Below are 26,417 nucleotides of genomic sequence, written 5' to 3'. Positions count from 1 at the left end.
TTTTACACATTACGGCATACAGCGTCCCCCTTTTTACACATTACGACAGACAGAATAGAGAGATACCGAGATAGATAGAGAGATAGATACTTACCATCTCTCCCCGCTGGCTCAGGCAGTCAGGCTCCTCGGTGCTGGCAGATCCTGGGAAGGGGAGAAGGGGGAGGAGGGAGGGGGACTGGAGCCGCAGCAGCGCTATATAATTGGTAGAGGCGCTGCTGCAGCTGTCCCTCTGCTTTCGCATTGGCTGCCTGCCGTTGCTGTGAATGCTGGGATGAGTGAAGCGCATACCAGCATTCACAGCAGCGCCGGCCAGCCAATGCGGAAGGAGAGGGACTGCTGCAGCGGCGCCGCTACCAATTACATAGCGCTGCTGTGGCTCAAGTTCCCCTCCCTCCTCCTCCTCCAGGTCCTACCCTGACGCTGCTCATCTCCTCTTCTCCTCCGGCGGCGCACACAGCACAGGCGGCTTGTAATGAGTCAATTTGACTCATTACAAGCCGCTGACATAGTTGCTGGCCATGCGCCCTCAAGGCAACTGCGCTGTGTGCCAGGCACAACTGGCACACACGTAGTTACGGCTCTGCCTGGACTGCACACTCTAGCTACTTATAATGGGATGTGCTACCTAGCTGAGACTTCGTACTACAACATAAAAACAAGAAAGCAGGTGCACCATACAACCATTAGTATTATAATAAATGTAAGAATTATACATCATATACGCGTTTTTTGGCATAAAATTGGCCAATATTATGAGACTAACCGCCAATCATCAAAGTAATCGCATCGGGTAGGAACCTAACATTATAGGGGATCACCTCTATGGTGCAGGGCACCAAACCACCCCAGGGCACTACACAAATAAAAGCAGTGAAGTATTTTGCGGGATTTGCGCATGCACAATGGAGCTGTCTAACAGGAACAAGATGTGGGCGCCATGTTTCTGGAGACCTATGCATACGTAGTAGACTCTGGCATAAAGTCAGAGCCTACTCACTACCAGAGAGGAGGGGGCCCACATGGAGACTCTCTCCTCTCTTAAAATGCCACTGTGCGCCGCTAATACTGAAAAATTATAGTGTCTAACAAGGTAATTGTGCTTTTGCAATGACATTTATGAAAGTGACTAGCAATTTACAGAGAAGACATATTTTATGGATTTCAATTATTTCAAACATTTGGAAGTAACAGTAGGACACCAATGCTATAATTTCAGATATATTATCTAAATTGTACTTACAGATATGTCCCGCTACGTTGTTGCTGTGTATAGCAGCCTACTGCAGCGGAACCACGTGAGTTCACATCTCTGCAGGGTCCCACTGAAGTAAACGGGAGTTGGGCACGGGCACATGTACACGCCTACTACCATTCACTCCGATGGCATCTTGGGAGGGTACAAACGCCCGCTCTCTGCTATGCCGTGACAACCTTGCTGCAATGCAAGGATATAAAAGAACATATCTGTATGTGCTCCCATATTGCATGAATGAAAATAAATGCACATATATCCCCATAGGCAGAGCTGTACACATCTTGTACAGTAAGCTTGGTTTGCTGCATGACTTCATCGTCAGTACACAGTTGCACCAGCCTACATGTAGGTCTTCGGGTAGAGGTATAGAAAGGACCTTTGTCTTTCCAGAAAACATGGAAACATACCGGATAGATATAAGATAAAAAAATGATGGTAGAAGCAGAATGAAGAAACAATCAGTATTGGAAATGTGCATTATGTAAATCTAGTTATCATTTCATGTCGTCAAATTGAGATACTGGCAACATTCACTTTTTAACTCGAATAAATGTTTTATGATAGTTATGATAACTAGTCATCACAATTATACTGAACAGCATGTTGAAAAGCAAATTTGCTTGAAGTTAACAATTAGGTTATGTGGATGCCATAAGTACACAATGCTCTTACAGTCCACATACCTATTGTTTATGTCCACTGAGTTACATACTAGTAATTATCTTTAGTGATTTAGAAAATGTAAATATATTTAGGCTATCCTTCAGTAACTCTGATAAAAAAAATATTTTTTTTTGCAATAAAGGTTTATTGGAATTTTAACAAAATAACATAATAAAATAAAACGAACAGCGTGGGCACATAGACAGGTAGTACAATAGGATATAATCCAAGAGAAAATAAGAATTTACTCACCGGTAATTCTATTTCTCGTAGTCCGTAGTGGATGCTGGGTACTCCGTAAGGACCATGGGGAATAGACGGGCTCCGCAGGAGACTGGGCACTCTTAAAAGAAAGATTAGGTACTATATCTGGTGTGCACTGGCTCCTCCCTCTATGCCCCTCCTCCAGACCTCAGTTAGGGAAACTGTGCCCGGAAGAGCTGACATTACTAGGAAAGGATTTGGAATCCAGGGTAAGACTCATACCAGCCACACCAATCACACCGTACAACTTGTGATAATTATACCCAGTTAACAGTATGAACAACAACTGAGCCTCATTCAACAGATGGCTCATAACAATAACCCTATAGTTAAGCAATAACTATATACATGTATTGCAGAAAGTCCGCACTTGGGACGGGCTCCCAACATCCACTACGGACTACGAGAAATAGAATTACCGGTGAGTAAATTCTTATTTTCTCTGACGTCCTAGTGGATGCTGGGTACTCCGTAAGGACCATGGGGATTATACCAAAGCTCCCAAATGGGCGGGAGAGTGCGGATAACTCTGCAGCACCGAATGAGCAAACTCAAGGTCCTCCTCAGCCAGGGTATCAAACTTGTAGAATTTTGCAAAAGTGTTTGATCCTGACCAAATAGCAGCTCGGCAAAGTTGTAAAGCTGAGACCCCTCGGGCAGCCGCCCAAGAAGAGCCCACCTTCCTCGTGGAATGGGCTTTTACTGATTTAGGATGCGGCAGTCCAGCCGCAGAATGTGCAAGTTGAATCGTGCTACAGATCCAGCGAGCAATAGTCTGCTTTGAAGCAGGAGCACCCAGCTTGTTGGGTGCATGCAGGATACACAGCGAGTCAGTTTTTCTGACTCTAGCCGTCCTGGAAACATAGATTTTCAGGGCCCGGACTACGTCCAGCAACTTGGAATCCTCCAAGTCCCGAGTAGCCGCAGGCACCACAATAGGTTGGTTCAAATGAAACGCTGATACCACCTTTGGGAGAAATTGGGGACGAGTCCTCAATTCTGCCCTGTCCATATGGAAAATCAGATATGGGCTTTTACAGGACAAAGCTGCCAATTCTGACACACGCCTAGCTGAGGCCAAGGCCAACAGCATGACTACCTTCCACGTGAGATACTTCAACTCCACGGTCTGAAGTGGCTCAAACCAATGTGATTTTAGGAAATCCAACACAACGTTGAGATCTCAAGGTGCCACTGGAGGCACAAAAGGGGGCTGAATATACAGCACTCCCTTAACAAACGTCTGAACTTCAGGCAGTGAAGCCAGTTCTTTTTGAAAGAAAATAGACAGGGCCAAAATCTGGACTTTAATGGATCCCAATTTTAGGCCCATAGTCACTCCTGACTGTAGGAAGTGCAGAAATCGACCCAGCTGAAATTCCTCTGTTGGGGCCTTCCTGGCCTCACACCAAGCAACATATTTTCGCCATATGCGGTGATAATGTTTTGCTGTCACATCCTTCCTAGCTTTAATCAGCGTAGGAATGACTTAATCTGGAATGCCCTTTTCCATTAGGATCCGGCGTTCAACCGCCATGCCGTCAAACGCAGCCGCAGTAAGTCTTGGAACAGACAGGGCCCCTGCTGTAGCAGGTCCTGTCGGAGCAGCAGAGGCCAAGGGTCCTCTGAGATCATTTCTTGTAGTTCCGGGTACCAAGTTCTTCTTGGCCAATCCGGAACGATGAGTATAGTTCTTACTCCTCTCTTTCTTATTATCCTCAGTACCTTTGGTATGAGAGGAAGAGGAGGGAACACATAAACCGACTAGTACACCCACGGTGTCACTAGAGCTTTCACAGCTATCGCCTGAGGGTCCCTTGACCTGGCGCAATATCTTTTTAGCTTTTCGTTGAGGCGGGACGCCATCATGTCCACCTGTGGCCTTTCCCAACGATGTACAATCAGCTTGAAGACTTCTGGATGAAGTCCCCACTCTCCCGGGTGGAGGTCGTGCCTGCTGAGGAAGTCTGCTTCCCTGTTGTCCACTCCCGGAATGAACACTGCTGACAGTGCTAGCACGTGATTCTCCGGCCATCGAAGAATCCTTGTGGCTTCTGCCATCGCCATCCTGCTTCTTGTGCCGCCCTGTCGGTTTACATGGGCGACCGCCGTGATGTTGTCTGACTGAATCAGCACCGGTTGGTTTTGAAGCAGGAGTTCTGCTTGACCCAGGGCATTGTAAATGGCCCTTAGCTCCAGAATATTTATGTGTAGGGAAGTCTCCTGACTCGACCACTGTCCTTGGAAGTTTCTTCCCTGAGTGACTGCCCCCCAACCTCGGAGGCTTGCATCCGTGGTCACCAGGACCCAGTCCTGAATGCCGAATCTGCGGCCCTCGAGAAGATGAGCACTCTGCAGCCACCACAGCAGAGACACCCTGGCCCTCGGGGACAGAATGATCAACCGATGCATCTGAAGATGCGATCCGGACCACTTGTCTAACAGATCCCACTGAAAGATCCTTGCATGGAACCTGCCGAAGGGAATTGCTTCGTAAGAAGCTACCATCTTTCCCAGGACTCGCGTGCAGTGATGCACCGACACCTGTTTTGGTTTCAGGAGGACCCTGACCAGAGATGACAATTCCTGGGCCTTCTCCTCCGGGAGAAACACCTTCTTCTGTTCTGTGTCCAGAATCATGCCCAAGAACAGCAGATGCGTCGTAGGAATCAGCTGCGACTTTGGGATATTCAGTATCCAGCCGTGCTGTTGCAGCACTTCCCGAGATAGTGCTACTCCGACTAACAACTGCTCCTTGGACCTTGCCTTTATAAGGAGATCGTCCAAGTACGGGATAATTATAACTCCCTTCTTTCGAAGGAGTATCATCATTTCGGCCATTACCTTGGTAAATACCCTCGGTGCCGTGGACAGGCCAAACGGCAACGTCTGGAATTGGTAATGACAGTCCTGTACCACAAACCTGAGGTACTCCTGGTGAGGTGGGTAAATGGGGACATGTAGGTAAGCATCCTTGATGTCCAGTGACACCATAAAATCCCCCTCTTCCAGGCTTGCAATAACCGCCCTGAGCGATTCCATTTTGAACTTGAACTTCCTTATATAAGTGTTCAAGGATTTCAAATTTAGAATGGGTCTCACCGAACCGTCTGGTTTCGGTACCACAAACATTGTGGAATAGTAACCCCGTCCCTGTTGAAGGAGGGGAACTTTGATTATCACCTGCTGAAGGTACAGCTTGTGAATTGCCGCAAGTACTACCTCCCTTTCCTTGGGAGCAGCTGGCAAGGCTGATTTGAGGTAACGGCGAGGGGGAGACGCCTCGAACTCCAGCTTGTATCCCTGAGATACCACTTGTAGAACCCAGGGATCCACCTGTGAGCGAACCCACTGGTCGCTGAAGTTCCGGAGACGCGCCCCCACCGCACCTGGCTCCACTTGTGGAGCCCCAGCATCCTGCGGTGGACTTAGAGGAAGCAGGGGAGGATTTTTGTTCCTGGGAACTGGCTGTCTGGTGCAGCTTTTTCCCTCTACCCCTGCCTCTGGGCAGAAAGGACGCGCCTCTGACCCGCTTGCCTTTCTGAGGCCGAAAGGACTGTACTTGATAATACGGTGCTTTCTTAGGCTGTGAAGGAACCTGAGGTAAAAAAGTCGACTTCCCAGCTGTTGCTGTGGATACGAGGTCCGAGAGACCGTCCCCAAACAATTCCTCACCCTTATAAGGCAAAACCTCCATGTGCCTTTTAGAATCAGCATCACCTGTCCACTGCCGAGTCCTTAATACTCTCCTGGCAGAAATGGACATTGCATTAATTCTAGATGCCAGCCGGCAAATGTCCCTCTGTGCATTCCTCATATATAACACGACATCTTTAATATGCTCTATGGTTAGCAAAATAGTATCCCTGTCAAGGGAATCAATGTTATCTGACAGGGTATCAGACCAAGCAGCTGCAGCACTACACATCCATGCTGAAGCAATAGCAGGTCTCAGTATAGTACCTGAGTGTGTATACACAGACTTCAGGATAGCCTCCTGCTTTCTATCTGCAGGCTCCTTTAAGGCGGCCGTATCCTGAGACGGCAGTGCCACCTTTTTTGATAAGCGTGTGAGCGCCTTGTCCACCCTAGGGGATGTTTCCCCAACGTAACCTGTCCGTTGGCGGGAAAGGGTACGCCATTAGTAATCTTTTAGAAATCACTACTTTCTTATCTGGGGAACACCACGCTTCTTCACACAATTCATTTAACTCAACAGATGGGGGAAAAGTCACTGGCTGCTTTTTCTCCCCAAACATAATACCCTTTTTTGTGGTAACCGGGTTAATGTCAGAAACGTGCAACACATTTTTCATTGCCGTAATCATGCATCGGATGGCCCTTGTGGACTGTACATTTGTCTCATCCTCGTCTACACTGGAGTCAGACTCCGTGTCGACATCTATGTCTGCCATCTGAGGTAGCGGGCGTTTTTGAGCCCCTGATGGCCTCTGAGACGCCTGGGCAGGCACGGGCTGAGATGCCGGCTGTCCCAAAGCTGTTACGTCATCGAACCTTTTATGCAAGGAGTTGACACTGTCGGTTAATACCTTCCACATATCCATCCACTCTGGTGTCGGCCCCGCAGGGGGCGACATCACACTTATTGGATCCTGCTCCGCCTCCACGTAAGCGTCCTCATCAAACATGTCGACACAGCCGTACCGACACACCGCACACACACACACACACACACACACACACACACACACACACACACACACACACACACACACACACACACAGGGAATGCTCTGACTGAGGACAGGACCCCACAAAGTCCTTTGGGGAGACAGAGAGAGAGTATGCCAACACACACCAGAGCGCTATATAACAGAGGGATTTACACTAACACAAAGTGAATTTTCCCCCAATAGCTGCTTATATCACCTTTTGCGTCTAAATTTATGTGCCCCCCCTCTCTTTTTTACCCTTCTCGTAGTGTATACTGCAGGGGAGAGCCTGGGGAGCGTCCTTCCAGCGAAGCTGTGAAGAGAAAATGGCGCTGGCTGTGCTTTTTATAATGTTAATGGCGGGGGGTTTTGCACATATACAGTGTTATACACTGTATTATGTGCTTTTTGTGCCAAAAGGTATACTTATTGCAGCCCAGGGCGCCCCCCCCCCCCCCCAGCGCCCTGCACCCACCAGTGACCGGAGCATGTGGTGTGCTGTGGGAGCAATGGCGCACAGCTGCAGTGCTGTGCGCTACCTTATTGAAGACCGGAGTCTTCAGCCGCCGATTTTCTCCTGGTTCTTCCGTCTTCTGGCTCTGCAAGGGGGACAGCGGCGCGGCTCTGGGAACGGACGATCGAGGTCGGGCCCTGTGTTCGATCCCTCTGGAGCCAATGGTGTCCAGTAGCCTTAGAAGCACAAGCTAGCTGCAAGCAGGTAGGTTTGCTTCTCTCCCCTCAGTCCCTCGTAGCAGTGAGTCTGCTGCCAGCAGATCTCACTGAAAATAAAAAACCTAACAAATACTTTCTTTTCTAGTAAGCTCAGGAGAGCCCACTAGGTGCATCCAGCTCTGGCCGGGCACAGATTCTAACTGGGGTCTGGAGGAGGGGCATAGAGGGAGGAGCCAGTGCACACCAGATATAGTACCTAATCTTTCTTTTAAGAGTGCCCAGTCTCCTGCGGAGGCCGTCTATTCCCCATGGTCCTTACGGAGTACCCAGCATCCACTAGGACGTCAGAGAAATGGGCATTGACAGTTGGTCAGGAACGCGTCAAACTTAGATATACGCTCAATGCCTAAATCAATATGCCATAGCGTCCAAGCAGCTCAATAATCACATATCAATTCCTATCTAAACAGCACAACTGCAAACATATAAACAAATAAAGGAAAGAAAGGACAGAAAAGAAAGCAGGAAAGGAAGGAATAGTGAGTCAAAGAGAAGGAAAGGGGGGGGGGGGGGGGGGAGGGGATGTTAGTGTGGTCCTTCCAGTGACTGTTTGAGCCAAAAAGCTGAAATGTCTCCACATTGTATCATTAAACAGTGAAGTTCTAGATGTAGGGCCCAATATATGGGACTCGTATTCAGGTCATATTCGTTAGGTATGTCTGTGAGGACTTAAAATCCAACCAGGGGTACCAAGTGGCCGTAAATCTCAGGTGGTTGTCTGGAGTCACTCGCAATTCCTCCATGGACATATACATATCTATTCTACCAAACCACTCCTTCACAGTAGGTGATGTAGTGCACCGCTAGCGAACAGGGATAACCGTTTTAGCGGCGCTATTAAGAAACTTCAATAGAGACGTTTTGTATGTTGCCAGGGAACCCGTAACTAAGTTAAGAAGCCAGAAAGCAGGCTCAGACGGGACATCAGAACCCACAATCAACCTTGAGATTGCAATAACTTTATTCCAAAAGGGGCGAAGTAAGCAACAATCCCACCAGATATGCACTGGGGAACCCGTTTTAGCAGTACATCGCCAACACGTATCTGGTACACCCGGGAACATTTTAGCAAGTGTCAGGGGGCATCTATACCATCGTGATAGAACCTTGAATTGCGCCTCAATCACTGAATAACTGATCAAGCTTGCAAAAGTGGCCCGAAAGCTTTTTTCCCAGTCTTCCTCTGTAAAATCAATCTGTAAGTCACGACCCCAGTCCCTTGCGTACCTAGGGGGTCATTCCGAGTTGTTCGCTCGCAAGCTGCTTTTAGCAGCTTTGCACACGCTAAGTCGCCGCCTACTGGGAGTGAATCTTAGCTTATCAAAATTGCGAACGAAAGATTAGCAGAATTGCGAATAGACACTTCTTAGCAGTTTCTGAGTAGCTCCAGACTTACTCGGCATCTGCGATCAGTTCAGTCAGTTTCGTTCCTGGTTTGACGTCACAAACACACCCAGCGTTCGGCCAGACACTCCCGCGTTTTTCCCAGAAACGGTAGCGTTTTTTCGCACACACCCATAAAACGTCCAGTTTCCGCCCAGAAAAACCCACTTCCTGTCAATCACATTACGATCACCAGAACGAAGAAAAAACCTCGTAATGCCTTGAGTAAAATACCTAACTGCATAGCAAATTTACTTGGCGCAGTCGCACTGCGGACATTGCGCATGCGCATTAGCGACTAATCGCTCCGTTGCGAGAAAAAAATAACGAGCAAACAACTCGGAATGACCCCCTTAGGGAGGTCCGGGAACCTATGTTCAATCAGGAATCTATAGCATTTTGAGAGAAAATGCATCGCACGAGAAGAATCCAAGCACAAACTCTCAAAAATCGTCAAACGTCTAGTAACACTAGGGCGGACATTGCTCCCCAATATAAAGTGCTTCAGCTGAAGGTACTTCCATATGTCCGATGGCGGGAGACTCCATTTCAACTGCAAAGTGGGGGATTATTGCTCCATTCTCCACCAGCTGGCCAACTCGTGTCACCCCCACGAACTTCCATGAATCGAATCCCAGTCCAGAGACTCCGGGAAGAAAATCCGGGTTATTAAGCAGTGGGGTCAGGGGAGAAAATTTGGAGGAGACATACGGGAGGACCCGAAGCCTATTCCAGCATAACAGTGTAGGCCAATAATAGGATGAGCAATGGGAAAGAGCTTTGAGCGCCAGGGGTAATGGAATATGGGTGAGGATAAAGCTGCACTCTCTATAAGTACCCATTGTTTAGTGTCATTTAATCGGGTCCACTCCATTACCCTATTAAGGACAATGGCATCATAATACAGAGAAAAATGGGGCAACTGAAGACCACCCGTGTGTTTGTGGCGGAAGAGTATGGCATGTTGGAAACGAGGCCTCTTGTTACCCCAAACAAAGTCCCTAACTGAGTTGTGTAAGTCCCGGAACCAGGTTTTGGGAGTATGAATTGGGAGCGTCTGGAGGAGATACAGAACCCTGGGTAAAACATACATTTTTATTACACTAAGTCTCCCCAGCCAGGAAAGTCTATTGTTGCCCCAATCCCGAAACTCGGAGCGAAGTGTGGCAAGTAATTTTTTTAAATTCCAGTCAAAAAGGCGTGTGAAGTCAGTAGTCAATGTAACCCCCAAGTATGTAAAGCTAGAAGGATGTCAGTTGAAAAGAAAAGGATTTTTGAAGGTCCTTAAGGGATTGGGAGGGAGATGACACATTCACTGCCACCGACTTAGAGAGGTTAATTTTAAAATTGGACAGGGAGCCAAATCTACAGAATTCGGACATCAGGTTGGGGAGAGATACAACCGGGTTCGATAAGACAGCTAACAAATCATCTGCAAACAATGCAAGTTTATATTCCCTACCTCCTACCGTAAAACCTGAAACATTTGGATTGAGTCTAATGGACCCAGCTAAAGCCTCTATGCAGAGGATGAAAATAAGGGGCGAGAGAGGACAACCCTGTCTAGTTCCATTCCTAATCAGAACCTGACCGGACAAGGACCCATTAATTGTAATCCTCGCTGTAGGGGAACTATATAATGCCAAAATGCGGCACAAGCAAACAGGTCAGAGCCCCAGGTGCCGTAGGACCCCTTCCATGAAAACCCAGTTAACGCTGTCGAAAGCCTTCTCGGCATCGGTAGACAGCACCACTACTGGGGGGCGGCCCAGCGAGGCCAGATGCATCGTCTATTATTTTGGTCGTATTATCACGAGCTTCCCGCCCGGATACAAAGCCCACTTGGTCCGAATGGACAATATTGGGGAGCAATAACTTCAATCTGTTTGCTATAAGTTTAGTGAACAGCTTGATGTCTGTGTTAAGGAGCGATATCGGACGGTAGCTGGCACATTGAGCTGGGTCTTTCCCTTCTTTTAGTATGACCGTAATGAAAGCCTCTAAAGCTTGGGGGGGGGGGGGGGGGGGGAAACCATGATTTCCAGAAGCTTCACTAAAGGCCGTCAACATTTTGGGTAAGAGAGAGTCTTTAAAAAATTTAGTATAGCCATCGGGGCCCGGGCTCTTCCCAGAAGGGGTCTCCTTGAGAGCCTGTTCCAATTCTGGGAGAGAGAACGGAGAGTCCAGCCAGGCTGAAAGCCTAGGGAGGCCCACCTCACAGAGGTACTTGTCCACCAAAGCCAGAGTAGCCGGTGGTGGCGCTGGGGATCTAGGGTACTAGAGATTATATAGTTATTTATAGTTATTTATAGTTATTATATAGTTTAGTATAATAGGAGTGGAATGTGTCAGCTATGTCTCTCGTGATTGGATGTATAAGGTAGCCTGTTGCGTGCGGAGTGCTCTAGCTAAAATATTTCCCGGTTTGTTAACCCATTGAAAAAAAATCTGTTTCTGCATTACCTATAATCCTTCTTAATATCCTCAAATGGCAGAGCATGGAGGGCTGTCCGCGTCTCATTCAGTCAGAACCTGAGGAGTCGTTCCCGCCTTGTGTATCGTCTCCAGGTCCTGTAACCTCTGAAGCAAGGCTATTTTTTCCCCCAGTTTTTCTTTTTTCAGCATTGAGCCCAGCTGGATAAACTTCCCGCGCAGGACGCACTTATGCGCTTCCCACACCGTGACTCTGGAGACGTCCGGCGTCTCATTAGTGACAAAGTAGTCCTCAATAGTCTAAAGCAATTGAGGTTGAAAGCGCGGATCCATTAAGATTTGTTCGTTCAACCTCCAGGTACACTGTTTAAAATGTGGGCAGGACGTCACCAGAGTCATTGAGACGGGAGCATGGTCAGACCAAGTGATCAACCCAATATCGGTATCACGGATTAAGTGTAGAAATCTATGGGGCAGAAAGAAATAATCCAGTCGGGAATAGGTGTCGTGTGGCCTAGAATAGAATGTATAGTCCCTGTCCCCTGTGTGTTGGAGCCTCCACGTGTCGACCAGCTGGTGCTCATGGAGAGAGCGGCGTACTCTATGATGGGGTGCAAGTGAGGGTCTATCTGATGTCACAGAAATATCCACCTCTGGCTGGAGAGACCAATTAAGGTCCCCTCCTACTATCGGGATACCCTCGACCAGCGAGGCAACACGATTCAGAACTGTCACCAGGAAGCTAGGATGTGATTGGTTGGGGGCATATAGGTTTATAAAAGGTCGAACAATTTACATTTAACCAGGAGTGTTCTGCCCTCCTCCAGGGCCATAGATGTGATATCACGAAATGGTAACCTTTTGGATAGCAGGCTAGCGACTCCCAGAGACTTACTTTTGCTATTGTTATTGTAAAAAGAGTATGGGTAATTGCGGTCTTTAAGAGTTGGAGCAACCCCAGTTTTGAAGTGAGTCTCCTGGAGAAACGCAACATCAGCCCTGAAGGCAAAAATGTCTCTGAGCACTCTGGAGCGCTTCTCTGGGATATTTAAGCACTTCACATTGAGGGAAACAAATTTTATGGTTGTTGCTGTAGAATCAACCGCCATTGTCTATAGTATATGGAGCAATATGATAACCAGTGAGGAGGGCAGCAACTCTCTCTGGGCAGAAGACCACACTAAAGGGGGGCATAGAAGAAAAGAAAGAAGAAACAAAACAGGACCAGAAAGTACATGTGGAAAGCAGTACAAAAATTAACTTAGTCAGAATGGAACAAACTACCGCCACTTGGGAGCTCGGACGTGGTTATCACGCCGGAGACCAAGAATACTAGCGCAGTGTGGGGGTAACTGGGGGTCGGTGTCGACCCTAGCCCTAATACCAGAATCAATATAACATTCAGAAATTAGAATAACAGTTCAACTACATATCAGTAAAGCAACTACAAAACAAGTATCCAGCGACAACTTCCACCAAATCCGAAGGATCGGGTGAATGCCCATTGGGCCGATAACGGTTTTGTGGTATCCGTTTGATAGATAGACAGTGTCTAGTTAGACAGTCAATAGATAGACACCATATGTTAGACAGACATTAGGTCGACAGGGTCAAAAGGTTGATATGAAAAAGGTCGACATGGTCAAAAGGTTGACATGAAAATGGTCGACATAAAAAGATAGACAAATGTTTTTTTTTAATGTAACATGTTTTTGGACTATTTCATACTTTCTCTATCCATGTCGGCATAGAGTTGGTTATAAACCATGTGGCGAGCGTAGTGAGCCACCATGCCCGAAGCGTGGCAAGCGCAGCGAGCCCCGCGAGGGTATGCCTTTCTACAATTGGGGTCCCAGATGACAAAACTATCCACACAAACCATAAAAATGCAAAAAACATGGTGACTACCTTTTTCATGTCGACCCTTTGACCTGACGACCTTTTGACCCTGTCGACCTTTTGACCCTGTCGACCTAATGTCTGTCTAACATATGGTGTCTATCTATTGACTGTCTAATTAGACACTATCTATCTTTCATACCGGAACCGGTTTTGTTGCCGTGGGTATCCCACCAGAAGGGGTGGTGTACCTCTCCCTTGTGAGCCTCTCTTGCCTCTCACCATGAGGCACCCTGGAATCACCAATGCAACGTCAGTAGTTGCTATGTGATTAGAACAGCATCCCGTCAGGGCCAGCGCCGGCACATTCCCCCCCAGAATGGAAATGGCTAGCTGGCCATCAGCATAGAAGTAAACTTGCAAGGAAGGGTGTAATAGTTATATGCTGCCACCAGAGGGCACCAAAACATCATACATGAGAAGCAGCTGGTGTATAGGACAGGATCCCAGAATGCAGTGTTGTGCATCCAGAACACTGTGGCAAACAGCAGAGGTGGGAGCAGAACATGTGTTAGCCAGTGGAGGGGAGAAGGGAAATCCTATGTCCCCAAATCCAAATGAATGAGCAGCCAGGCCTGCAGCAGGGCTAATGATGAGAGGGGGGGGGCTGCGGATAAGGGGGCTGCCTATATGCCACCGCCCAGCCCAAATGGTGTCCGATGATACAGGGGGCGAGGGGCGCCGGTCACAGTCCTGTCAGTGACCACAGCGCCTCAGCAACCGCCCGGCCGCGCTGTACGGAGATCGCGGGGTCAGCGGCAAGATGGCTGCCTCCCGCCTGCTGTGAGCTCTCTGGCCGTCATCGCCAGCGGGCCCTCCAGCGTCTGGTCGTCCGCGGGATGGTGGAGTCGGGTGAGTGAGGAAGCAGAGGGCGCCGGCCACGGTCCCGCCAGTAACCGCAGCACCCTAGCAACCACACGCCCACGCCGCGGGGAGGTCTCGGGGTCAGCGGTAAGATGGCTGCCTCCCGCCTGCAGTGAGTTCCCCGGCCGTCTCCATCAGTGAGTCCTCCTGCATCCGGCCGTCCGTGGGATGGTGGAGCCGGGTGAGTGAAGTAGCAGGGGATGGGGAGCAGAGTCCGACGAGCGGGAGATCTTGAACGTTGGCAAAGCAAGCCCCGGCGATCAGGCATCTCCAGCGGCCTCCGCCTGTAATCGAGGTCCCGGCTCCGGAGGGGAAGGTAGGCGGCAACCCACAGGGAGCAGCGTAGGTCTCCCCCGGTCCTGCAGTGCACATCCTCCCATGTGGGGTGGCTCAACAGGGCTGAGAGACTATATCAGAGTAAGGGGATGCAGGAAAAGAGGGTATAATTCCACTTTTTTGAGGTTGCAGGCAGGAGCTATTCACCACCACGTCTTCCCCTGATGCCAGCCAAGCCACGTCCCCCAACTCTGATAAATTCTGAGGTAGACCATGTGGCATCTATTCAGTAACTCTGATAAACCGAGGTAGAGCATGTGGCATCTATTCAATAAGCACAATGAATGAACAAAGACTGACATGATGATGTACTGAATGTTCTGACTGCACTGCAATACTGTTGCTTATAATCCACATCTTGCCATAGTGAAACTGAAGTAAAAAATATGCTGCAGAATTAGTTTGTTGCCCACAGGATTAACTTTGCCTATATTAGAACTCCCCGGTTATATCACAGTTAAGTTTCTTTAATTACCGTGCAAAGCAGGAAGCAGCAGTGACGAGATGTAAGAACATCTTGGATGCCGAAGTGGGGGAGTGAAAACACCTCCCTTCGGTGATCGCTGCCAGACCCCACACAGCGCCATCTCTGTCCCGGCCGCCTCACTGGGCATGTGCAAGAAGTCACTATTATCGCAAGATCTTATGTGCAAACAGGAGGCTGCAGCCACCACAGCCAGGAACAGTGCTGTCCCTGGCTTTGGTGTATGGGTAACGACACCTGCAGCTGTTAAACTAGGTTTTAGCCACATTTTTAACATACATTGGGGTCTATTTACTAAGCCTTGGAAAGAGATAAAGTGGATGGAGATAACGTATCAGCCAATCAGCTCCTAACTACCGTGTACAAGGCTGTGTTTGAAAAATGAGTTAGGAGCTGGTTGGTTGGCACTTTATCTCCGTCCACTTTATATCTCTCCAAGGTTTAGTAAATAGACCCCATTGTTTGCAATGCCCATGTGCACAAACACTTAGAGGTCTCTGGATGGGTGGGAGAACCTGAGACTCAGTGATCTGTAGAATTATCATGCCAATACCAAATTAAATGTATAGGTCAGTGGTTCCCAAACTTTTTTATATCACGGTGCACTAGAGTATCAGAATTTTTTTCACGGCACCTCTAGGCCAAAAGTTTCTTATTGAGAAATGTAGAAAGAAATATTAAATTAAGTAAATTGTGTTTATATGTCATCCTTAGGTTCAATTGTGTGTGGTGAGGGACAAGATTTGCTTCTGTTTGTCAACATATTTTATGATTGAAAGCCCCCAGCACTGGCTTTGACTATTACATTTACAATAAATAATTTGAGTTGGTCCTAGGCCACCAATCCAAGGCACCCCATGGTGTTTAGTCGCACAATTTGAGAACCAGTGGTATAGTTAATAGAGATTCTGGCTTAACAAGCAGATACTAAATTGCTGCAAAGATGAAACAATCATATAGAACAAATATATAAACAAGAAAGGGCACATTATACTTTTATTATGGTTAAACCTAGTCCTCAGGTATGGTGTGGCGGATCTACAAATCGAGTCAGAACAAGGTATACATTACTATTGATTTTCATGAATGAGCGATATAATATAAGAATTAGTTTTAAAAAGCAAACTATAATACAAATAATAGCAGTAAGATTGTTATTGGGTTACTGGCCAATCACCCCAGCGCTCCTCTTATAGGTGTGACTATTAGCTAAGTAACATCTTAGGGGGTTATGTTCTGCGTTCAAGGAACCAGCATGTTTTTAACGAGTTTCCTGCTAAATTTAAAGCGGCTAGCTTTACCTTTTAAACAATTACTGATTTAATATGCTAGTTCCTTAATCTCAGAACCTATTACACAGCCCCCTTCGCTTGAACTTCAAAATATGTATTTAAGTGACAAGCGAGCTGCTCTAATGAACCTATTTTTACTAGAAGTCTCTGCAGCTGACAATATCTGTATCTTGGAAAGCTTAATGTATGCATTTTGGCAGATTCAATAAATAGGGATTAAGGCCAAAACTCTGCAGGCAAAATGTGTTTCTCCCTGTTGGAGGGCAGATCAGATATCAATAATGTTTCTGTAAAACATACTGGGTATACAATTAGGTCGTTTTTCTCTTATAACAAAGCAGACAAGGACACATCCACACAATTGTTTTATCAATATTAAAGCACATTACCTGCATTATGAAATGCTTCTAATAGCTCTTGTCTAGTAGACTTTTCCAGATTGAAATAATTGTTATCTTCATCTGGATCCTGAAGGAATAGTGGAATGTGCTGAAATATGATGGCTTGCTTGCACTGCCGCTGTTTGGCTATGGACAGCTGATCAGCAAGCCACTTGTCTTGACGTTCTTTTTGCTCAGGGCATTTGCTTGCATCAAAGAAAAGCTGTGCATTTAGTACAAGAAAGAAGACTCCACCAACCCAAAAGGAGAAGTAGTCATCACCCCAGTTGTTACAGAAGCTCTGTATTGTTTCAGGGGTTGGTACATTGCCTATGTCATGATTTCCACTGACAAACACCAGGGGGATGTCATGGTTGGTCTTCAAAAGAACATTCTTTAGATCACGTTCTTGAGCCTCTTTCCATTCGATTCCTGAAAAATAGATTACGAATATAGTCAAGAATCACTATCAGTCACTATATCCTGTGCCATCAACCTTCATTTTGATGATCCATAACACTTCAATAAGCCCTTAGAAAAAAAGATAAGATGGTTTGTGAGAAAAATAGGAATTTAATACCTACCGGTAAATTCCTTTTCTCCTAGTTCGTAGTGGATACTGGAGTCTTGTACTTAAGTACCATGGGTTATAGATCGGGTCCACTGGAGCCTGGCACTTTTAAACCTTTTAGTGTGTGTATGTGTGTGCTGGCTCCTCCCCTCTATGCCCCTCCTACCAGACTCAGTCTAGGAAAACTGTGCCTGAGGAGACGTACATAACATGAGAGAAGAACAATACAACAGCGGTGAGGCAACAAGCCAACACACAACCAGAAACGAAAGGAGGGCGCTAACCAGAACAGAGGATAGCAACACCAACCTAATCAGGATAGCACAGCCATCTCAACAACATAAGGGACCGCAACGCCGGTCCAACCAAATACTTACACAGGGTGCCCAGTATCCACTACAGACTAGGAGAAAAGGAATTACCGGTAGGTATTAAATTCCTATTTTCTCTTACGCCGTGTGGATACTGGGGTCTTGCACTTTAGTATCATGGGGAAGTCCCAAAGCTCCCAAACGGGTGGGAGAGTAATGAGACCCCTGTAAAACTGCCTGACCAAACTGAAGGTCATCCTTGGCCAAGGTATCGAACCTATAGAATTTACCAAACGTGTTCAAACCAGACCAAGTTGCAGCTCGGCACAATTGAAGGGCCAATACACCCGGGCAGCCGCCCAGGAAGACCCCCACCGACCTCGTCGAGTGGGCCTGAATAGACGTCTGCAAGGGCAGAGCCGTTAAAGTATAGGCCTGTTGAATGGTCAACCTGAGCCAGCGAGCAATAGATTGCTTAGAAGCCGGTCGACCAATATTGGAAGCATCGTAAAGGACAAACAGCGAGTCAGATTTCCGATGACGGACCGTCCTTTTGACATAAATCTTCAGAGCCATCACCACATCCAAGGACTCAGGACCAACAGAAGCGTCAGACAACACTGGAACCACAATAGGTTGATTCACATGAAAAGCTGACATCACTTTCGGCAAAAACTGAGGATGGGTCCTAAGTTCCGCCCTGTCTGCATGAAAAATCAAATAAGGGCTCTTACAGGATAAGGTCCCCAATTCAGAGACACGTCAGTGCTAATAACATCACAGTCTTCCAGGTGAGAAATTATATCTCCACCCTATGTAAGGGTTCATACCAGTCCGATTGGAGAAAGGACAGAACCCCATTGAGGTCCCACGGAGCCGAGGGAGACACAAAGGGCGGTTGCATATTAAGAACTCCCTTTAGGAAAGTCTGTACTTCTGGCAACATGGCAAGTTGTTTCTGGAAGAAAATAGAGAGCACAGAAATCTGAACTTTGATGGAGCCTAACCGTAGGCCCATATCCATTCCCGCTTGCAGGAAAATAGAAAAGGACCAATTCTAAATTCCACGGGAGAAACTTTTCTATCTTCACACCAGGAAACATACTTTTTCCAGATACGATGATAATGTGTTGATGTAACCATCTTCCTGGCCTGGACCGTGGTGGAAATTACCCGGGAGGGAAGACCCTTTTTCTAGCTAGAATTTCCCTCTCAACTTCCAAGACGTCAAATGCAGCCACTGTAAGTCTGGATTGACAAACGGACCTTGCTGAAGATGTTCGTTTTGGAGCGGCAGAGGCCAGGAATCCGCCAGAGCCATGGTTAGGAGGTCCGAGTACCACGTCCGTCGAGACCAATCCGGGGCAATTAGAATTGCTTGAATGCTTTCCCTTCTTAGTCTTTTGAGAACCTTTGGGATTAGCGGTAGAGGAGGGAACAGATAAACAAACTGGAACATCCACGGAGTCGTCAGCGCATCCATGCAACAGCCTGCGGATTCCTCGTTCTGGAACAGTAACAGCAAAGCTTCTTGTTGAGTGGAGAAGCCATCAGATCTATCTGCGGACAGCCCTACCGGTGAATTAACTGTTGAAAAACCTGGGGATGTAGGCCCCATTCCCCCGGATGGAGGTCGTGCCTGCTGAGGAAGTCTGCTTCCCAGTTGTCCTCTCCTGGAATGAATATGGCTGAGATGGCCCTTGCGTTGGCCTCTGCCCAGAGGAGGATCTTTGACACCTCTCACATTGCCGCTCTGCTTTTTGTTCCCCCTTGTCGGTTTATGTACACCACCGCCGTGGCGTTGTCCGACTGAACCTGGATCGCCTGATCCTTCAGGAGATGAGAAGCCTGTAGAAGAGCATTGGAAATTGCCCTGAGTTTCAGGATGTTTATCGGCAGAGCCGATTCCTGTCTCGACCATATCCCCTGGAACTGGGCCACTTGGGTCACAGCCCCCCAACCCCAGAGGCTGGCATCCGTTGTCAGTAGAATCCACGAGTGGATACTGAAACTCCTGCCCTCTACCAGGTGAGGAACCTGTAGCCACCATAATAGAGAAATCCGGGCACTCGGAGATAAGGTCACTTCCTGATGCATGTAAACGCGAGACCCCGACCATTTGTCCAGCAGATCCAGCTGAAATGTTCGGGCATGAAATCTGCCGTATTGGATTGCCCTGTAAGCTGCCACCATCTTGCCCAGTAATCGGATGCAAAGATGTATGGATACCCTGCGAGGCCTGAGCACCAAGCGAACCATAGCCTGGAAAGTCAAGGCCTTGTCCATCGGGAGAAACACCTTTTGAGACACTGTATCCAGTATCATTCCCAGGAACTGAAGACGTTGGGTCGGTTCCAGGTGAGATTTCTGAAAATTTAGGATCCACCCATTATCAGTAAGCAGGCGAGTTTTCAGATCGATGCCGTGTAGCAGACGTTCCCTGGACACAGCCTTTATCAGGAGATCGTACAAGTAGGGGACTATGTTTACTCCCATCATGCGCAGTTGCAGCATAATTTCTGCCATGACCTTGGTGAAGACCCTTGGAACTGTGGATAATCCAAAGGGTTAGGCCTGAAACTGGAAATGGTCATCCAATATGGCGAACCTGAGGTAAGCCTGATGAGGGAGCCACCTGGGAATGTGTAGGTAAGCATCCTTAATGTCCAGAGACACCAGGAACTCCCCCTCCTCCAGAGAAGACACCACAGCCTGCAGGGATTCCCTGTTGTGTAATGGAGGAGGTACTGGAACCACCACCCCTGTCTGCAAAAGTTTTTGAATAGCCTGTTGCAAGGTAACTTTTGCTACGGGTAAATCTGGTAAGCCCGTCTTGAAAAATCTGTGAGGAGGGACAGTTTGAAATTCCAGCCGGTATCCTTGGGAAATGAGGTCCCTCACCCAAGGATCCCGGAAGGACTCTGCCTACATGTGGACGAAGTGTTGAAGGCAAGCAGCTACCTGAAAGCCGCCTTGCTGCTGGGGCCAACCGTCACACGGAAGGCTTAGCGGCAGGGGATCCAGTGGTCTGGTCCAGGGAGACAGCAGTTGCAGGTTTACGGAACTTACCACGAGATCCTCTGGTAGTGGTGGAGACCCCTCGGCTCCTGCCTCTGAACCTTGCCACACGAAAGGACTGCAATGAGGGTCCTGTGTAAGAAGGTCTAGCAGGTGGCATAGCCGACGGCAGATAGGTAGACCTACCCGCCGTTGCTTGGGAGATCCATTTATTTAATTTGTCTCCAAACAAGGCATCACCTGTAAAGGGAAGATTTTCGACACCCTTTTTGGAATCAGCGTCTGCTGACCACTGAAGTAACCACAGAGCTCTGCGCGCCGAAACAGCCATAGCAGTAGTGCGGCCATTAATCTTACACAACTCCTTAAAAGCCTCGCTCATAAAATTTGCAGCATCCTGTATATGTTGCAGCAGAGTAACGGTCTCATCCCGGGGCAAACTGTCTCAACTTTCAATAACATTATCAGACCACTTGACTATCTCCCTGGAAATCCACCCACAAACAATTGTGGGGCGTTGTGCAGCGTCTTCCACCGTATAGTTTGTCTTGAGCGTGGTCTCAATCTAACGGTCAGCTGGCTCTTTTAGGGATATAGCACCTGGCACCGGCAGTACCAATTTCTTAGACAGTCTGGACACAGACGTATCGACTGATGCATTTTTTTTCCCATACCTTCCTATCCTCATCAGGGAGGGGAAAAGTGGTTAAAAACCTCTGAGGAATTTTAAATATTTTATCAGGGTTTAACCATGCTTCCCTGGTCAGGGAGTTTAACTCTTTAGACACAGGAAAAGTTGCCGAGGTCTTTGGTCTAACGTTAAAATACAACGCCTCACCCGGCTGTTTCCTGATCCGGTATGTGAAGAGCTTCTCTCACAGCAAAGATGAGTAGTGTTCATTCTAGCACCCTGCACCTTTCAAAACATGTGCAGTTCCTCTTTCCTGCCTGGGGTGTCGCTCTCTGCTCTGGTCCTCCTCAGCACACTCTGCTCTGTATTTCAGTGCTCAGATACAGACTAGAGTGTTCTGAGAAGCACCAGAGCAGAGAGCGACACCCCAGGCAGGAAAGAGGAACTGCACATGTTTTGAAAGGTGCAGGGTGCTAGAATGAACACTAGATGAGGGCCTCCATCCCTGGGGACAGAGAGCTGTCCTCATCCATATCATCATCATTATCTACAACAGGCTGATCAGAATCAGAACCACAAGATGGGGCTGAGAAGCCGTCTTGGTATTTGCTGCCTTAGCCACACAATAAATAGAATGTTTCAACACCTGTCTCTCTTTTTTAGCTGCAGCTAATTCTGAATTAACATTCTGAATCTTGTTTTTAAAGCTATCCAGCCAGTCAGGTGTCTCTGAACTGTGTCCTTCTGGAGATAAGGAACATTGTTCACACATAAGTGACCCCGCTAAAGACGGGGTTGAGTTACAAGCAGCACACATTACCATGTCCACAGACATCCTTCACAAATGTAAAATAGCACAGCCCACTGACCAAACACCACCACACAGACCCTAGAGAGCTCTTGGAGTGATACAGAGGAGCGGACACCAGCACACAGAAAACACAGCAGTACAAAGTGTAACTAAGTGTATGACCTGATAGTAGTGCAGCAGCGCTACCGCTGGCATGCTCCCTGTCTATGACCCCCTGGTACCAATACAGAGTCCTGTACCAGTGTGGGTCTCTGCAGGAGCAGCGGTTATGTAGCCTTGATCCGCAGCAGCAGGAAATGGCACCTTCCCGCCTCAGGTTCCCCTGCGGGAAAGCCTCGCCCCCTGCATTGGCACGCGGTTCCTGATCAACAGTTTATACTGGCTATGTTAGAAATACATCAGAATATGCAGACAGTAGACACAAAGCCTTTTTGTGACAGTGAGCACTGAGGGGCATCCGCCCTTTGACAGTTTGTCCGCGGTGGGCACCACAGCTCTGGGCCCTGACCGCTGCGTGACTTGTCGCCAATAACACTCACCGCACCTGACGATCTTCAGCATCTGTTAGAGGGTGGTGGCTAGCTGCTGGAGTGGGCATACATACTAACGATGTGTGATCAGCACCTCAGGAGCTCAGTGTCCTGTCAGCTGGGATTATGAACCGTTAATCCCCAGGTGGTTGGTTCGGTCCACCCTCTAAATCCCACGAAGCAGGTAGTCTGGTTGCCAACCAGAGCTACCTGAAAATAATAAAAAACGAAATTAAAAAGAAAGAAAAATCTCTGGAGCTCCAGAGAAATGCACCCGGCTCCTTGGGCACATTTTTCTAAACAAAGTCTGGTAAGAGGGGCATAGAGGGGAGGAGCCAGCACACACATACACACACTAAAAGGTTTTAAAGTGCAAGGCTCCAGTGGACCCGATCTATACCCCATGGTACTAAAGTACAAGACCCCAGTATCCACTAGGACGTAAGAAAAAAACCAGGTATAGATATACGAGTTCTGAACTCTAAAAATATTGTACTATCGCTTGCTTTGAGCTTATTTACAGTGCAAACCTGCACTGACTGTTTTCAGACCTATGGGGATATTTAATTAAACATAATTATCTCATAAAAGTTGGCAAATTTTATATTTATGTTCTCTGGAGATGGAGATAAATATCTCCTCTCCAGTGACTGTTGCAGCGCTGTCCACAAATCAAATAGGGAGCCACACCAACTGCCACCCCAAAGACTGCCAAACACTGCTGTTCGGGACTCACTGGCAGTTGGTGTGGCTCCAGTTTGAATTCTGGACTGTGCTGCAACTGTCACTGGAGAAAGGTTATCTCCATCTCCAGAAAACATAAATAACACATTTTCCAGCTTTTATGAGATAATTATGTCTTATTAAATGCCCCCCCTAGTGATTAGTGTATGTTTTATCTGTATATAAAAGATAATAAGTAGAATTTAGCGAGATTTTAAAAGTTAATAATTGTATTTGAAGTAAAGAAGGAAATCTGCGCATCAATAAATTAAAAGTCAAACAAAAGACCTCTACAGTATATGCAAAATACACATATGCGCACCATACAGTATTTGATCTCACCACAAATTGAAGTTAACGTGTTGTCCTGGGTGATAAACAATAACCCAAGGTTGATAATCCAATTTGGTGACCACATCAAATAAGGCTCATATTCCATATACACACAAAAATTATATTACATAGCTGTTCTATCCGTTCTTCACACGGGAGTTTCTGTTTTCCCCGGATGTAAATACAAATGAGTTAAAAACTTGGTAAAAAATTTGGTTCCTCTATAGAGATGTAAATTTGAGACGTCTTAATGTAAATAAATATTAATCTATGGTTCTTGGCGTTACCCGAGGAGCACCTATAGCAGATATGGTAAAAAGTGACAGGGCCATTTATGTTGTTAATTAAATTCTACACACTGGAGGTGCAATCCAAAATTTTTATTGGATTATCCATTTTGGAGTTATCGATCACGCAACACAAGCCGGTAATGACGTCATCATGTCAACCCCCTTAGGGGAGGTTTTTTTTAATTCTAATTACGTGGTTTTCTTAATTCCCACCTGAATACCTATGTTAAATTTCATATCAGGAAGAGAACTAGTGATGAGTGAGCGAGCGAGCGCTTTTCCATTTTTGTAGTTTATTAAATTCTACACACTGGAGGTGCAATCCACATTTTAATCCGATTGTCTGTTTGGGCGTTATCGTACACCCAATGCAAGCCACGCATCAGTAATGACGGGGAGGTTTATTAAAATTCTGATTACATAGTTTTCCTATTTCCCACCTGAAGAATACCTATGTTACATTTCAGCTTCCTAACAAATTGGGAAGTAAGAGAATTAGTGATGAGTCAGTTAGTGAGTAAGTGAGGGCTTTCGCATGTGTGTGTGCGTGTGTGTATATATATATATATATATATATATATATAATATATATGCTTTGTGCAATGGGTGGCACTCCTAAGGGACTTTAGATAGCATCAAAAAATTACAGAGACTGCGCTCCGGAGTCTTTCGAATTCTTTCCGCCCCCTTTCACACCCGTTCTGTTTCTGCTGACGACATGGTATCATCATTTCAGCTCACTACCCCCGGGGTATCGAGGCACCCAACCCTTTACGCAGCTAAACCCGATTACTATGGGCATGATATGCGTGATAACGGAGATCACTTTAGAAAGGAAGTTGGGCATGATATATCATTTGAATACCACCCTTAAAGTCTGTGGTGGAAATTTACTAAGGTCCCGAATCCATTCGAGTTTGTCTTTTTTTTGTAATTTACTAAACACAAATCTCGGCAGTGTTGGGGCTATTCGTATTGAGTTACACTGCTGTGCACTGCAGTCCTGGTTGTTAAAATACCAGAACATTTTTTTTACCAATCAACACCGGGCTCTTGGGCCGGTCCTGGTTCCAAAAATAAAAGACGTAGGGGTCCGCTATATTTTTAAAACCAGCACAAGGCTCCACTAACCAGGGACATAATGCCACAGCCAGGGGACAAATTTATATTGGTCCCTGCAGCTGTGGCATTACCCCCCCCCCCCAACTAAATCAAGGGTTTCCCCCCTCCAGGCACCCAAGGGCCAGGAATGAAGCCCGAGGCTGTCCCAAGCACCCATGGGCGGTGGGTGCAGGGCTGATAGCCAAAAATGTGTAAAAAAAGAATATTGTCTACTGTAAGTCCCAGCAAACCACCACCGCATGCTGGCACTTGGAGAACCACAAGTACCAGCATGCGGGAATTAATGGGCCCGCTGATACTTCCACAACAAAAGAAGTCACTGGGGTGACTAGTTGGGGAAGGGGGTAATGCCATGGCCGCAAGGACCAAAACAAATGTGTCCCCCAGCTGTGGCATTATGTCCCTGGCTAGTGGAGCCCGGTGCTGGTTTTAAAACGTCTTTTGTCCCCCATATTTTTGGAACCAGGACCGGCCCAAGAGCCTGGTGTTGGTTGTTAAAATACGGGGAACCACTGTGCAATTTTTGCCCAGTATTTTAACAACCAGGACCGTTTTAAAGAGCCTGGCGCTGGTTATGCTTAGGAGGGGGGACCTCACGCATTTAATCCTTATTTTTCATCTATTTCAATACTTTTACACAATGAAGCCCTGCACGGATCTTACTGATCCAGACGGACTTCACTGTGTTAAGTCCGGCAGTGTTTTACTATTCTCTCCCGTAAAACACTGCAGGTAATACGAATTTCAAAGACATTGGTGAACTCGAATTGAAAAAACACGGTAGTTTAGTAACTTACCGTGTTTTTTCTCAAAAAGTTGCACTCTCAAACGGCCGATGTCAGCAGAGATTGATCTCAGCTGACATCAGCTAAAACCTGAATATTAGTAAATATACCCCCACGTGTATACCATGCATATGACTTAAACAGCAGAGTGTCTTCTGCTTACTTTGTTTTACAGCAGAACTATAATACACACACAACCTACTAGTATGCTTTTATATTGTGGGAGTTAACCAGAGCACAAATGAAACCAGTACAATTACAAGAAGAACACATAATTATACAAATATTGTACTCTGATCAGAATCAAAGCCATAGCCAAAAAGCTAAAAGTTAGCACTGTGAGGCAACAATACAAACCCCTTTGCCACTCAGGGAAAAAAAATACATCTCACTCAGACGCTGGGTATATCATCGCTTATGTACAAGTGATTAAGCAATGAATCCTCTCAAACCTCAATTATGTCAATTTTAATGCAAGTGCAAAAAAAAAAAAAAAAAAAAAAAATTAACATAATGTTTTTTCACCAAATAGATAAGAAACTTACACGTTTCTATATTTAACTTTTCACATTAAGGTGCTATCCACTCTTTTTTTAATTCAGTAGTTTTTATTGAAAGTTTTTTGTTTTTC

At 46.8% G+C, this 26,417-nt stretch overlaps 1 protein-coding gene across 1 annotated transcript in view; it reads right to left on the bottom strand.

The window, feature by feature from the left end:
• The window catches only part of CPPED1 (calcineurin like phosphoesterase domain containing 1), a 277,225-nt gene that overhangs the window by 62,001 nt on the left and 188,807 nt on the right, over nucleotides 1–26,417 (bottom strand). The window contains exon 3 of the mRNA XM_063934340.1: nucleotides 16,671–17,093. Within this exon, the coding sequence (XP_063790410.1) occupies nucleotides 16,671–17,093 (423 nt within the window). The remainder of the gene's footprint in view (nucleotides 1–16,670; nucleotides 17,094–26,417) is intronic.

The sequence above is a fragment of the Pseudophryne corroboree genome, chromosome 7, assembly GCF_028390025.1.
Source record: "Pseudophryne corroboree isolate aPseCor3 chromosome 7, aPseCor3.hap2, whole genome shotgun sequence".
NCBI classification, from domain to species: Eukaryota; Metazoa; Chordata; class Amphibia; order Anura; family Myobatrachidae; genus Pseudophryne; species Pseudophryne corroboree.
The sequence above is the reverse complement of the archived record's forward strand: the minus strand, read 5'-3'. Positions and strand labels throughout refer to the sequence as shown.